The 16,371-nt window shown below is 48.7% G+C and overlaps 1 protein-coding gene across 1 annotated transcript in view; it reads left to right on the top strand.

Moving 5' to 3' along the window:
* The first annotated feature begins 177 nt into the window (after nucleotides 1-177).
* LOC126542060 (solute carrier family 12 member 2-like) overlaps nucleotides 178-16,371 on the top strand; it is a 139,898-nt gene continuing 123,704 nt past the window's right edge. The window contains exon 1 of the mRNA XM_072286444.1: nucleotides 178-1,357. Coding sequence (XP_072142545.1) covers nucleotides 986-1,357 — 372 coding nt within the window. The 5' untranslated portion in view covers nucleotides 178-985. The remainder of the gene's footprint in view (nucleotides 1,358-16,371) is intronic.

Below are 16,371 nucleotides of genomic sequence, written 5' to 3'. Positions count from 1 at the left end.
GTATTTTGATTTTTTAACATCGTTTCTCATAAAGTATGACTGTGTCAAAAAGTAAAAAACTTATGAAGCACTATGATTCACAGCAGTAACGAGAACCGTTAAAGGTTTGCGAAACCTATGCTGTTCTGAGATGTGCCTTGTCGTGTGCATGTTACCGCTTCTTTAATTTTCTCGTTTAATCGCGCGAGTTTGTTCTTTGTTTATTCAGCTTGCGGTAAACCGTCGCGCATCGCGAGCACATGTGCATGTTTGTGGACTGAAGAAGGAAGAAGCGAGACACATTGGCGAAGATATATGTCTCTTGCGTTCGTAAGTACTGTCGAATATCCTGCGCCAAATTCTTTTCTGGCGGCTGGTATTTTATACCAAACGAGCACGCATTTAACCAGTAGAATGAGTCAAGGAAACTTGACTTAAGCCAACGAAGCAAGGGCATTTCACGCACGACCCTGTAAGCGTCGGTGACTGGTGATATGTCACTGACAATCAGTGTGACAGGCCAGCGTGAAGGTTAATTAAGGAGAAAACGCGGGGTGTCTCTGAGGTGAATGGTTCGCTGTTACGCTCTTCAGAGCTCGCCGAAGAATCGCGAAGCAGCATAGAGGCGTCGGTGACGACTGACGGCGCCCGCCGCGGGAGTCTCTGTTTAAGCTAAGGCACTGCTACCGAGGAAAAACAAAACAAGAAACGAAATATTTAGGGGCTGGAGAGGGGCTCGTTTTGAGGGCGGCGTTCTCTACAGAAAGAGGAGTGCGTGCGTGACTGTTTGTATCATTCATGTCGTCACAATGGCGTCGACCGACTTGCAGCGCCCTCTCTCTACGCATCACTTTTCCCATCCGCTCTCCGTGGGACAGGCCTGACTATATAACCATCGTCTGCTCCAGCGCAGCGCCAAAAACGACTTGCGGCGTCGAGCGATCGCGAGCTTCGCCGGCGCAAGCAAGCAAGCACAAAAGTCTGAGATCGTCGCGTGACGGCGAACATGGAGCGGTCCTCGCTAGCCGAGAAAAACGAGGAGTGGATTAAGATGGACGACCGCAAGGACAACCCGAGCAAGAAGCAGTCGCGGTTCCAGGTGGCCAAGGTGGACTTCGCCGTCGAAAAGCACTCGGACGACGAGAGCAGTTATGAGGAGGACGGTCATGATCAAGACGCCGACGGCCAGCCGGACGGCCAGTCGTGGAACGCCTGCTCGTACGACACGCACAATGTGCGCAGCCTGCGCCACTACACGCGCGAAGCCCTGCCGCGGCTCGACCACTACAGGAACATCATGTCAGTGCACGGACACATGGAGCGACCCACGCTCGACGAGCTGCACAACGCTACGCTGTCGCTGCTGCCGGACCAGAAGGTGAGCAGCTGGTCGCCGATCCTGTCGCGCGCAGCGCGCTTGTCTTGCCTTCGAAGCTCCTCTCTCTTTCCTTTTCCCACTTTTTCTTTCTTTTCCTTTTATTAGTATTCTCGCGGTCGTTCGTACGGATCGCGTAATCCGATATACTGACTCGCGCGCGCGCGCACTCACGAGCTCACCGCAGCAACTCGTTTCAGTCGCTGTCGCCCAGCGGCCGTCGTTCAAAATGCCGGTGCGCGGCGCAGGCTTCCTGGCCCGTCCCCTTTCCCCGTCTCCCCTTGCCGCCGACTCATTGAGCCGCCGCTGCTGCTTGCACTGTCTGGGCCGATCGAGGGATGCGGTTCTCGCGCGCGCGTTTTATTATCGTCCGCGATGCCACACTCGGAGAGGCCCAGATCCCCGCACCCTCGCCACCACCACTCTGAGACATTTCAGCCCGTCATCTCCATTTATTGTTTTCTCCTTCCTCGCTACGCGCAGTTTTTTCCGACCACATGCGCACGAGCACCGGCGAGGAGAATTCGGCGTCTACGTATCCGATCTCTCTTTCTCGGCGGCAAATAGAACCCGGCAGGAGCGAGAAGGAGCGGATTATGATCGCCGTTCAAAAGGCGGACGAGGAAAAAGAAACGAGCAGACGCCGCGTTACGAAAGCTGCAGGAGAGAGATATGCGCCAAAAGTGAGGCAACGGCAAAAAAAGAAAAAGAAAAGAAAAAACGCCGCCCGACACGACGGGTTCATCATTGCCTCCCTTCGTTCATTGAAAAAGAAACTAGTAATAATAAAGTAAAAGGCTCGGAACAACGTGTACACCGCGCTTCTTAAAACGGCGTCTCCCGACACGGTGTTACGTGAACACACACAGCTGTCTGGAAAGGCAGCTACTCCGCATGCGCCGCACTCGGGTCGTCGTCGCTGATCCCGGTGGCAACGCAAGCGCGGGCGCGAACTTCAAGCGGACATATAGCCGCGCGCGCAGAACGCCAACCGCAAGGAGGTCCCTCAAATCTTCGCTTACGCGCGCGCTCGCGGCCCGCGAGAAAGAGTGAGCGACGTTGCGAGAGTGTGATGCACTTCCTTTTCTTTCCTTCTTTTTAACTCGCGATTTTTGCTGAAAGAACGACGGCCTTTTCAAAGCAAGCGGGCTTGAGTGCTCTGCTGCTCCCGCAACGGCGGCAGCCACGCCGATTCGGAGGAGGAAAGCAGTCCGCTTTACGTCGTCGTCTGCTACTGTCGTCTGCTGTTGCTGCTGCTGAATGGCCGCCGCGGGGAGAACGACTGCCCCCTTCTCCTTTCATACTTTTCTTGTGCGTGTGGGCACCCCCCTAGTACCGTGTTCTCCCGCGCGTAACTTCGCCGCGTCTGTTTTCGGTGATTCTCGCCACAACGATGGGACGAAGCTCTACCATGAAAGTGTATAAAGCGCTTATGACAGTGCTCTTCCATGAAGTGTGCAAACGACAAATGCGCTCTTCTGCGCAAGTGTAATTACTATGTTCGGTTTCCTGCCGTTATGACTACTGCTGTTCCGTGCGCCGCGAAACGGTCAAAAAACACATCCTGTACTGCTCCGCCGCTTTAGCTTCTGAATGCATCGTGCCTGAGTGGAAAAAAAAAAAAAGAACAAGGAAATAGGACATTTCAAGCACAACTGTTGCGTCGCTTATTGCGTATTGCGAGCAAACCCATTTTGTTTGTTCTTATTCGCTTACAACGAAAGTATAGCAGAAACTAAGTCAAATGAGCTCCTGTTGGCTGCCCACTGCACGAAAATCGTGGGTGTTATAGCCGTTTTGTGTTCAGCAGCCTACGAAAACTAAAATAACCAATGCGCAATATTATATAAGAGTTTTTAATAAATCTGATGACACCTCCTATTTCCCGGCCACGATGCTGTCAAGGTATCATAACCGAGCACATAAAATTGATGCTGTGAATCTCAGTAAAAGATGCAAACATCGGCTTGATGGACAACTTCTTCGAATTGGCTTAATACCCGCCACTGACTGGGATCTCCAGAGTTCCACATTTCAAATGAAGAGAGATAGAGAAAAAAGCTAATTAGCAGCATGTCTGAGCGCCACCTTCTTTATCCTTTCTAGAATGCCAAATATCTAAACCTATATGTTCTTTATATTTTTTACTCTGTGTGGTGTTACTGCCGATATTTATTCATAACCTATAATTTCTGACAATAGAATTACGTTCGTGATTCTTTCTTTCTGCCTCGAAAAAAAGGAAATACTACTTTTACGTTAGGCTTACCTTCACAAAAAAATATTGGAACAGTTTATACAATGTCTGCTCACGTAATTTTTTTTGTGTGTGGGAACTATACAGATTGTCTCTAAACAGCCTTTGTCGACAAATATTGACTGTTCGCAGACAAACCGACCGCAGGTATGGAGGCCTAATGGTAGAGACATTTAGCAACTTTTGTTGGTAGGCAGACTTCATATATAGATAAGTAAAAGAACAAGTATAGAAGAAGGCTCTACAAAGAGTCTGTGGAAAATATCTCTCTCTCTCTCTCTCTCTCTCTCTCTATATATATATATATATATATATATATATATATATATATATGTAATGTAAGTCGACCAAACGAGAAGGGGGAATTTTGATTGATTGTATGTAGAGTCGACCGTTGGTCGTGAGGCTAGCTTATGCTTGTGTAGGAGATAAATGGCTTGCAGACGAGTAGGTGGCGCTCTCACTTGGATGAATTACTGCTTAAGAGGAAAAAACGAAATCAGGAAAGAAATAATCTATGATAACTCAAAGGGAGGCTCATTACTTTTCGAAGCGAGATCGGGACGCCTTAGAACACGCACCTATAAAGCGAGATATAAGAAGGAAGAAGAAACATGTGCTTGCTGCGGTAAAGCTATAGGGAAACGATGGAGCATGTTTTATTGGAATGTGAAGACGTCTGCCCAGCGGTCGATTTAGGCAACACTGGCCTCCTTGAAGCCCTTGGGTTCAGCGTGAGCAGTGGAAAAGTAAACATGTCCGCAATAGGGATTAGTAAGAGGCGATTGGAGGATTGGTGGAAGAAAAGTATGGAAACGACAAAAAACGGAGACGTACAAAAGCATAGTTCGCAATAGGGGATCAGAAAATTTGGTTGGGAGTTCATAGTGTTTTTTCTTTTCTTTTTTTGTTGTTTAACCTAGGTAGGACATTAGACAGTATAGTAGCAAGGGCTTGGTGGCGCAACCCACCGCCCCGTTCAAAAGGGGACGCTCATAACATCCATCCATCCATCCATCCATCCATATTGAAATGCTCTACTAATCTGATGTTTTCGCATGCACATCGCATGCGAATTTTTTGTTCGCTGCCCGTATCTCGACCAACTTCCCAAAGTCGGATTGGTGGGCAAACCCTTGGTCCTTCTTTCCGGATTAATTGCGGGAAAACACTTTGCGGTGAATATTTTCGAGGTGTGCATGTGTCCGGAAACATGCGCACTATATGACATGTGACGAGCACGCACACGAGACCAATATTTTACCTTGATTGCTTTTTCTGCATGGAACTATTTGATAACTTGGCGCCTTCTTTTTTTCTTTAAAGTTTTCTTGAGGAGGAATCGGTGCAGAAAAGAAAACACAGCTCGTTCGCGCCACTTCGCGGCTGTACAGGCATCATTAGGCCCGCGCGAAGCGCCCAATTTGAGGCGGTGCCCATGTGAACGCGCCTCCGCATTAGGCTATTTATTGAGAATTCCTGCTTCAGGTATGTGCATACATGCGTCGACTATAAATGCAGCCGCGACATCGTCTTTACTACAGAATACTACTACCTAGCTCTATATATGGTGTACGCTCTTGTTATGTAGTTGTTATGTGTATGCTATCTGCGCGGTAAAGATTCATGTATGCCTATATCTGTGTGTATGTATATATTCAACGGATGATTTCTTAACGCTTGTATAACTAAAGGTGACATCGAAAACCCGAAGCACTTCGAGGGGTGCTAGAAGGACTTCTCTCGTGTTTACATCCTCCATTACACCTATATAGCACCAATATACGTGTAGTCTTAACACACCATAATAAGGATCGGTGCAAGTACATCTCGACTCAATGAAAAAAATTAACACCCACAAGGAAGCCGAATGGGTGATTTAAAATCTATAGCACAAATGTTTTCATGGTACCGGCTCGAGCCAGTAAAAGGTTTCAGCTACTGCGGTGCTGACGACATATTGTGACGTCATTCTTTATAAAAGGGAATAGAACTCTCATCGCTGGCGTACACGTGTCGGCAGGCAGACTTAATGATAACGAATACGTTTTGATGTTTGTTTTTCGAAGAATCCTTTAGCGCAAGAACACCTGCGGATGGCACAGTAGCTGTATAGACTTCGTTTTCAGAGGGTGACTCGTGTTGGAAGACTCGAAGGGACGCGTCCCAGCTACTTTCGTCTGCACATGATGCCGGCCTGGTGGGCCTTTGGTAAAGCTATTCGCCGTGCGCTAGTTTGCCAAGGAGTGCTCGAATCTCGGGTATACTGTGTAACATAGCGTCATACTCATCATATATCATCACACCGCGTAACATATCATCACCACCACCAACTCTATACTAGATTAATTTCACTCCGAAGGCACAGGCAGGGAGGGGGGCAGAGGTAGGTGAGCCGGCGACGTCTCCCTGATTCCCGGCCTATACCGCTACGCAAGCTGTCTCCTTACGGCGCTGCCCGTACCTAAATGAAGGACACGTCGACCCTTTTCTCTCCTTTTTCTTAAGGGAACTTATTCTGCGCAGCTACGCCACCGCTAATCTGATTGAGCCACGACAAAGTGAAACTAAAAACAACAAAAGAAGTTACGCCCCGCAGTTTCTGCCTGCGCATACAAATGTATGATCAATGAGGCAACAAAGCCCTGCTCGTTCTTTTTACTGTAACGGTGCAAGCCATTGCTTCTATAGACTTCTCAGTGCACGTGACCTGCTGTATATATTGATTTGTCGCGAACCGACTGTCGGCTTTCCGCCTTAGTTGCGCGTATGACCTTGCGGAAGCGTCCTGTATATTTGGTTTCTTCGCAAGGAAGGCAGAGCGAGGCGTTGAATACCGCGGATGACACGGTACTGGCGGTTTTCGGCCACCGGTCTTCGGAGGCGGGTCGCGTGCAGCACCACGAAAGCGGCGCGTTTCTGGTCTTCTGAGGGTGCGGAATACGTTCCCGACCCTCGTGGAGCTTTCCGGCACGACGGCTCGTCTGGTATCAATCGAATCCCTCGCTGTGAAGCGGTGGTCGTTCACTGTAGGCGCCACGCACGTGCTCGAGTGAGCGTAGACACCCCGCCGTTGTACAGTACACCCTCGAGAACGGGAGCGGCGGGGCGTATACGCACGCAGCGTCATCAACATCCATGGCGCTGCACTAAACAGAGAGTAGCGCGCCGCGGAATGCACCCACCCCAATACTTCCCGCTTCTCCTTCTTCCGAAGAGCAGCATCTTCTACCCGTCTCCGTCCTCCTCACCCCGAAGCCGGAGCGGTCCCCAAGGGTTCTTCTCTGGCGTTTTCTGGTCCGGGCTGCACGAGGGTCGCTGTTTGTTTTGTCTCGCCGCCGCCCGAAGAGGTGCGCCGACCGAGCACGTGACACAGCGGGGAGGGGGCCGGGGAGGGGGGGAGGTGAAGGCTGCCTTCGAGCACCGGTCTTCCCGTTTTAGGTGGCGGCGCGTTTCTTTGCTCTTCTTCATTTTCTTACTTTTTCGGCGTTATTTTCTTTCGCCGTGTCTGCGTCCCTCCCCTCGCCCCCTCCTTCACCTTCCAACCCCTTCTCTTTATTTTCCAATACTATAATTTTTTACCCTTTGAGGGAGAGGGGTGTTCATGTCCTCTCACTTGCGCGGGCACCGCGTCGGCGCCTTCCTCCCTCGAGCCCGCGACCGAGGGAGAGCGGTGTAACAAATGAACCGATTCCAAAAATTTCGTCACTCTCTCCTTTAACTGCGCCGTGCCAGGGTCGGAGCGACCAGTTCCGCTTACATGGCGCTGGTCGTTTACACCGAGCCACTTAATTGTGCGTATGTGTTCTTGTGGCTTGTCGGACCATTCCCTAATGAATAAATATAAGAAAGAAGCAGAATACGGAACGTTTTTGTATTGTCGGTTTCTTTGGCCCTTTCACATGGCCAAGGCTTAAAACGACGAGTTACAGGTGAGAGGAGTCTCTGGTACAACCGCCATCACAACGAAGGCGCACCCATAGCGTCTTAACCTAAGAAGGACTGTAATCAGCAAATATTGAATGCTTTGGAATGACGCATTAAGCTAGCACATTCAAGGCACCGTAACCAGAAATCTCTAGTATCATCCACAGGAGAGGCAAAACGGCACGTTTGGGTTGAGTATAACGTTGACAGTACTTGGGGGGGGGGGGGGGGGGGGGGAAGCACTCACTAGCGCCTCGACGTTCCGCATACGCAGTGCGGATAATCGGCTTACGCAGAGCGGGAACAGCAATGCGCATTGGTTTTTCAAACACATGCTGCCACAGCACCTGAGACAAGCTCTTTCGCGCGGTCGGCTAAACTGAAATGTTTTGTTGCGACAGGCTTGCCACACTTTGCTGCGATACATTTACAGCAAGAAATAATGACAAAAAAGACGAAGAATGGGCGAAAAGAATTATCGGCTAATGCTCAATGGCATGTTCTCGTGCGTTCGACCGTGTTCTCGTTCGAACACTTTCGGGAATTTCACTTTCATTTCCGATCCATTGGGTAAGTCAGCGAACAGGATGCATGCTCGTCGCTCAAATGAGACTTCGCGTTGCATGTTACGTCGTGTAAAAGTGAAAGTATCACTGAAAGTGATCGCTATACGTAGTTCAAACGTTACTTTCCGTTAAAGTGATCGATACGTAGTGCAAAGGTGAAAGTATCCATGGAAGTGATCGATTTACGTAGTGCAAAGGTGAAAGTATCCATGAAAGTGATCTGTATACGTAGTTCAAAAGTTAGTTTCCCTGAAAGTGATCGGTACGCGGCGCAAAGTGGGAAGTATTCATGAAAATGATTTATGCGTAGTGTAACTGAGGAAGTATCCCTGAAAGTGATCGCTATTCGTAGTGCAAATGTGAAAGTATTCCTGAAAGTGATCGATATACGTAGTTCAAAAGTTAGTTTCCGTTAAAGTGATCGATGCGTAGTTCAAGAGTTAGTTTCCCTGAAAGTGATTGGTACTTAGTGCAAAGGTGAAAGCATCCCTGAAAGTGATTCGTACGTAGCGCAAAGGTTAAAGTATCCCTGAAAGTGATCGCTATACGTAGTGCAAAGGCGAAAATATCCCTGGAAGTGATCGATATACGTAGTTCAAAGTTAGTTTCGCTGAAAGTGATCGCTATACGTAGTGCAAATGTGAAATTATCCCTGAAAGTGATCAACCATGAATACACGGTCCCAGGAGTTTTCTTCCTCATTGACTTCGCGTATAAGTGTCCTTTCGTGAGCGATATGAGAAAGGCGAACACCGGGTTTGTTTTCAAGAAACGATTACTCGTCACCTGTGAATTTGGACGTGTCATTCGATTACGTGCGAAATAGCTTTGCCGCGGAATATAGTGTCTCGTAAAACGCTATAGTCCCAAGTAGGGCCGATCGTTGGGCCAGCGTTGCTTGTCCGTAGTAAAGGGCCAGTGTTCCCCAGCGCTTGGCCTTGAATTCCCCTGATTTGAGCACATTGGCTCTGCTTGCAAAGCTGATGTGGTTGTTACCTTCGGCGCACTGGTTGAACCACTGCGGTCTCTTGCATGCAAGTCTGTCGAACTGCTCCATGCGAGACATCATTTCTCCATAGCGAGGCTTCCAACCACCGCGCACTCCGCTCGGAGTGAGCGACTCGCGATCACAGCAGGGAGGATGGCGTTGCCCCGCAGCGCGAATCGGTGTGTGAAGTCCGGGGCTTCCAGTTCATGCCCACCCTCTCGGTTTGTCGGCGGCCGCCACTTTCTGGGAAGCGGCGCCCCCCCCCCCCCCCCCCGCAGGTCTTTCCTCCTTGTCGATCGCTGCCACCGCAGCAGCTCGGAACAAGGGACGCGGCGCGGACTTTCGCGGCTGTTACATTTTCTTCTTCTTTCTCGGCATTTGCAAAAGGTGAAACGACACTGACCTTGAAGTCCTTGTCGGCGTGGTCTTTCTCTCCCAAACCCCTCCGCCCCCCCCCGCCCCCTCACTGCTTTGGGCGCGGTCCTCTGTCTGAACTCCCTCCCGCGTGTCGACGTCTTTGGCGGGGGAGCGGCTGGAACTCGACATCATTTGGGACTCCTACGTGATGTAAATGCGTGCCTCGCGTGTCTAGATTTATTTTGTCGCCCCCCCCCCCCTTTTCACCCCTTTATTTACCGTGGCCTTCCCTCCATTCTTACCCCCTCCTCGCTTACCCTCCTAATTTCACGCAAGTTGGAGCGTGCGCAAGAACCTCGTCAGACGCAGTCGAAAGCACGGCAGAAGCAGCCGTGTGACAAGCGAAGTGAAAACGCGCCTTAACCGACCAAAAGAGCAAGGTCGAAAAAACAAAAGCAAAAAAGGAGAATGACTGTGATTCGCCCCTCCTGGATTTCAAGCTTGCCCTAACTTCCATGTTTATACGAGAGCGAGAGTGACGCACCATTTAGGGTGTAATTATGTTCCGCGAATACAGTCTTCGTTCTTAAGCGTACGTTCTTTGTCGGACGCTGTGCGCTGTGGTGTGTGTGCTTTCCTTTTGGGAACCGTCTTTTGTGCGCCTTCGCCGTTCCCTGCACAAATGCGCAGACCAAAGATCGTTGGAGAATAAGCGGCCCAAGCGAATGACGAATCTTTTTTATTCATTTATCTTGCTCACTAACTTGAAGAATAACTAAATAATATAATGCTTGTATCTTTGCTTATCTTGTATTAATTTAGCTTGGGGATAAAAAATTACACCCCAAAGGGGCTATCTTTTGCTCTCAGCATCCCGAATGTTGGAATAAAGTTTGTTTTGATTTGAGTAATTACCTGCTTGCCCCATACTGAACTCCGTTGCCGGAGAGTTCTCTTGCCCACAAAATGGAGCACGAGCTCGAAAATTGAGTTTGATGCGAGACAAGCGTGTTACTCTCGCATAAAAGAGTAACGCACTTTCTCTCTGTCTTCTTGGATTGTAAATCCCCGTGCAACCCCTTTTACACTGCGAGGCGTATTACCTTCAATTCATTAAAAAAATAACTCGGGTGTGATTACGTAAGATACTTATCCCGCTTATAAGGCCATATGCATGCGGAACTGTGTTTCAAGCACATCTTTTACTTCAGGTTTCGTTAAAGTCGAGGCTACGTTGATCCACATCGCTGCGTCGTCACAGACGACGAAAGACATCCGGGAAGTGCGTGTCATCTAATAGGTTGGCATGTTGATGCTATACCGCGCGATGTTACACCTTCATTTCTGTGTTTAAGCAAAGAAAAACGGTGTTTAAGCCAAAATAAATAAAATAACATGAGAGTAATGTTTACTTCCTCCAGGTACACAGATAACTTCGGATGTGTTGCCCGCGGCTGGAGTGTTACAGGGCACTAAATGACGTTACACCTTTTTAGTTAATGATAGGAAAACCGAACGTACGGCAGGAAAAAAAAAAAAAAAAAACGTATGGTGCGATTTCGCGTGCAATTCGCGACTCAAGTACGCCTGGTCTTGTCCACCAACCGCATCCAACAAGTGTCCTACACATTTTACCGCAGTAGGAACAGCTATCTTTCTTTCAGACTCGCGTCGTATCGGACGCCACTTCATATCACACACGCGTGTCCTCCGCTTAATGCTGCCTCAAATTTCCTTTTATTCCCGGCCTTTGCACTTCGCCGCCGGATGTCCCATGCACTCTCTCCATTCGTTCTCTGATGCCTGGCCGCTTTTCCTTTACGGGGTTTTCCAGCTCCTTGGGGAGCTTTTAGCTATGTAGCGTGTGCCCGTTGCGTAGTGTGGTACGTTTTTTTTTTTTTTTTTTTTTTTAACGCGCTAACTCGGGTCGTCCTGCCTACAACATTTCGCCGCAGCAGTGAACTGGGCGAGTCAGCAGCGCGGCTTCACTGCTATGCATCCCACAGCTCGGTGGCAACCCATTATTGCGCCGCCCTTGCACTGTTCTTCGCGTCGTCTCTTTTTCGTTGGTTCATATAATGATGGGCGACGACCTGCGGAGTAATCGTTTTCGAACTACAGTCTTCTTGGGAAAAATAAAAAAGCGGGAGAAGCCTTCTTTGTTGACTCATTTGTTAGCCGTTGTTCCCAGACTTCACATGGGGACCGGTGTGGCATAATCCGGTGCTCCTGTGTGACCGTGTGGAACACGCTAGATGCACAATTACGCGCAAAGTATAGTGGGTTGCCGCGGTCGTAAGGCTCCAGGTTGAACGTTTGGGTTATAGTTGAAAGAGTCACTGGAACAAGCCGCCCAGCGCCTTGTGCAGTTTAACAGATCGCCACAGAGAGAGAGAGAGAGAGAGAGAGAGAGAAAAGGCGGCAGGCAGCTTTTCGGTTGAACAAAGGCGATGTCACACGTTCGTAGGCCCGCCCCTCCTTTTCCTCACAATGACGTATTTCGCAACTTGCCGCGTTGTTCTATACGACATAAAAAAAAAAAAGAAATCAGTTGTGCGGAGTTCATTGTACTTGTCCTTGCGGGAACATTGTAGCATATTAGGTAACGACGCCTTTTCGGCACACTCTATACAAAAAAGAAAGGAAGAAAAGATAAAAAAGAAGAAAGAAAGAAAAAGTCTTTTGGGGGATTATCTTGTCCCATATAATAATCGTTATCAATCTCGCGCGCTTCGTTTGTTTAAAGGGACACTAAAGGTTAGTATTAAGTCAACGTGGACTGTTGAAATACCATCCCAGAAACCTCGAAACGCTTGTTTCGTGCGAAGAAGAGACTTATTTTAAGAGAAAATGCGTTCTGAAGCGTCCGCGTACCTCTAGCGCAGTTCAAATCACCCGCCCTCCGAACGAGGAGTATTGACGTCATGGTCTCATAGTGACGCTGCGCCGTCGGTGAGTAAAGCGGCTCCCGCAGACGGCGCTACGGCTTTTCTGCACAAAACGCAAACGCGCGGCCAGAAAGAGCCAAGACAGAGCCGACAGTAGCGCGAAAGCGGAACTATGGTGGCTAGCGGAAGGGAAAGCGCACGACGATAAGCTGGTTCTTTATTTTATGACGCCAACATCGACGCTCGTTGCAATGGATGACCCTGACAACGACACATTAGCTCGCGATTCTGGGCTCGAGTTCAGCGATTTAAGCACTGATGAACGTGACCTGCTGTTGAGGGCTCGCGCTGCAGGCGTCGTTGCGTACTACTACGACGACGGCCTGCTTTGAAGGGGGCACTTCACGCGACTTCAGTAAGTCGGCGTTGAACTCGTAATCCTCTGGACGAAAGTGCAGCGAGCACAATACGTGATTTTTCGGCTCTTTGCCAGCGCGCTGTGGCAGAGGTACGGCACTTAACCACTTCGAACGGAGAGGTTCACTCGTTGGCACACAGTGATAAGTAACGTTGGATTCGCCGCTGCAACTGCCCTTAGCCAAGTTCCGCGGACCGTTCGCGCATCCCACGGCATCACATGGACGTGGCATTCTCGCTGCTTCTTCCAAATGCAAGTTTCGCGAGCCAGCAGGACAACCGCAGCACGACACGATAAAGAAACAACTGAAACTCCAAAGCGCGCGCGGCGCAAAGTCGAGCGCGCAGAGTCGAGCGAAAACGAAACCTTTCGATCACCCATACTACTCAAGGGTAACGTCAAAATGTTATTTTTTCTTAGAATCGAATAGAAGTAGACAAGTAGTATTTTCTTCCGTCTTATAATCTAATGAAATCATCTTTTTAATACGAGTAGTTGAGTACTAGTGACATAAATTATGACGAGGAGTGCTTTCGTCATCGGGCTAGTACCGGAATGTCGCTGGGGGGTCTCAAATCGTGTCATGCATTTACGTCAATTTCTCGGTTACTAAAGCTTTGTTCGCGATTATATTGACGCCTTAGACGTTCTAGAGCATTGCTTTATCACTTTAAATTGACTTTCTGGTAACCTTTAGTGTCCCTTTAACACTGTGCGCTCACTATATATGTTTTACTATCAGGAACGCCATGTCGCGCTTATGCAGGCGTGTGTTCGTGATCTGAAAGTACCGGCAACGCAGCGCCAGAGAAAGGAAATGAACGCAAAAATCGATGACAGTTGTTCTTGGGGCCAAGATAAGCCCCATAGTATGCAAACGTAAGAACAAAATTGAGTGTCGGTGACTCTTTTTGAAGGGTTCACCAACACCCGCATTTGCCGTATTTTTGACAGCGCATGTTTACTCAGCAATAAGAGCATAAGTTCACTCCGCGTGGGCCCTATATGAAAATGAACCTGCTCCACAGAGGAGTGCGATAAATCTCGAAGTCGGAGTAAAGTGTATACACTTTTAAACAAATGTACACCCCTTGGGTCGTATCTTGCCACACAACAATAATCGTCATCTGTCTTGCTTGCGTTTCCTTTCTTGAAAATGCTGCGCTCCCTACTTTCCTGTCGAGAATGCTCTGTCATGCTGATAACTCGCATGTCGTCCAGACTTGGAAGTACCGGGCTCGCAGCGTTAAAGGAATAGAAATGCGGACAAGACAGATGACGATTATTGTTGTGTGGCAAGATACGACCCAAAGGGTGTAATTTTGCTTAATAGTGTAGTAACTCTCGCAAAGGGAGTCAGCAACACTCCTCTTTTGCCCTTGGAGTGTGCCGGCTATCGAACGACTCCGAATAATGTTAATTTTACCCCTTCGTGGGCGAAACCTCGGGACGAGTGCACTTTACAGAGCCTTTGCTGTTTTTTCAAAATTTCCATCGACCTTCGCTCATCGCCCTGCGACCTGGGTTGGTTAGTCGTTTAATTTCCTACACGTGGGGCAATCTATTTATTCAGGCGAGCGCAGAATGGGCGGTTTCACTCCGGACTGCTCGCACGCAGGTTAGGCGGGAAACGCGAAATTCTTAGAAATGGAGCCCCGACATTCAGCAATATACAAGAGAGGCGAGGTGCAATATACGCGGCGATCGGGTTATAATGCGCGTATTTCTGCGCCCACACCTTGTATGTAGACAATAGCGCACGCAGAATGAGTTGGAGCGCAGAAACGCTCAAGGCGCGTTGTCAATGCCAACTGTACGTGTTCTCTGGATAGCTCGTTTGTCTGCGGACCGCTCTTCTGTCGAGAGCGATACCCGTGTAGAAGTTTAGCACCGAAGACATCTGCTGCATTCAACTGCGGTGCGTAGAGCACCGCGGAGAATGCCGGGAAACAGGTTTGGAGCCGTCGCCAATGGCCGCAATGAGTATACCGTCGAGTCATTATATATGCATTTGAACGTTATATGTTCGGTAGCCGCTTCTTGACTTCCTGGGCACCTGATATATATATATATATATATATATATATATATATATATATATATATATATATATATATATATATATATATATATATATATATATATATATATATATATATATATATATATATATATATATATATACACACGCGGTTTTTGAACGTTATCAACGTTGAAAGGCCACATCAGGTTTTAGACTCCGTGCTCGATGAGGACGGTCTGAAGTATTTCTAAGCTCTACAGGGTCCAGAAGGTATACTATTGTCATGGATTCATATTAGAAAAACAGTTAAGACAACGCCGACCAAAATGGTGTTGTCATTCTACCTCCGGACCAGACGAGATGTCCAATTATTGATTTCATTGTCATAGATCGAATGACATTTTGGCTCATGCGACATCTCTCTCTTGCACTCAGTGTTATCTAATGCTCGCGTGAATCCATTTCATTCTGCGCTGACACTAATTACATGTAATGAGCACAAGAACATGAAGGTTTGTCGGTGTATAGGGTAGTTCTCGCACAAATGAACGAACTGTAAGTGACTCACTTAGGCGCATTTCGTGATTACGGTGTTTGACTGCTGAACACGAAGTTGTGCATGAGTGAGTGAGTGAGTGAGTGAGTGAGTGAGTGAGTGAGTGAGTGAGTGAGTGAGTGAGTGAGTGAGTGAGTGAGTGAGTGAGTGAGTGAGTGAGTGAGTGAGTGAGTGAGTGGCGATCGGCGCTTGGAATTTGGCCGCTCCCCGATAACAGCACGGGCATGGCCTCTGCCGGATTTGCCAGCGGTACGAACATCACAGCGGCAGCCTGTCGTTCGTATACCCTATTGTTACGCAACGAATACCGCATGCGAATCACACTGCCTATAGTGTACATTGTGTGTAGAGTGCGTACGTATTCTGAGCGTGGGGCGCCCGGCATGCTGTGCGTGGAAAGCTGAGCCTTCCGCGGTGGATCCTGTTAACAACTGCCTCCGCGTGTGTGGACTGTCGCGACGTTCGTCGCAACCTGTACGGGTGATCACTGCACGTGCTTGTTGCATGCGCTTGGGGAACGTATTTATGAGTCTCCGGTCTGTCTGCATAAGTTATCCGGTTTCTCTGTCTGTTCATCGCGGGCCAGCCGTCGGGCTAGCCGCTTGGAAAAATCACTCACTCAGTCGCACTCGCCAATATTTTGTCTGTGTATGTGCACTGACATCCGTGTACACTTGTACTCGTCAGCACGCGCTATATCCGCTCGAAATCGCGCCCAATCACGCTCGTTGAAACATGCTCGCACTCACACTCAAGTTCGCTCGCACTTCAAAGCGGAGTTACTTCCAGCAAGTCGAAGACCAAGTATGCCAAAGTATGCAGAAGTATGCCAAATAGGGCTACTGTGCTTGCGCCCGATTGGTTGCTACTGTGAGAAAATGTGGCTGCGCTCACTATAGAATACATTATCGGGGTCTTCTGACAACGGTAGTGGGCGCCCCCCGGGACATTTCCGTACAGTTTGTTCCGGTGTTATCGAATTCTAAACAGCTTGTCAGATGATTTGCGCTACAACAGCAGCGTGCCCTTAGCATACA

Source organism: Dermacentor andersoni, chromosome 2 (genome assembly GCF_023375885.2).
Source record: "Dermacentor andersoni chromosome 2, qqDerAnde1_hic_scaffold, whole genome shotgun sequence".
Lineage (NCBI taxonomy): Eukaryota > Metazoa > Arthropoda > Arachnida > Ixodida > Ixodidae > Dermacentor > Dermacentor andersoni.
Note: the sequence above shows the minus strand (reverse complement) of the source record. Positions and strands in the feature narration are given on the sequence as shown.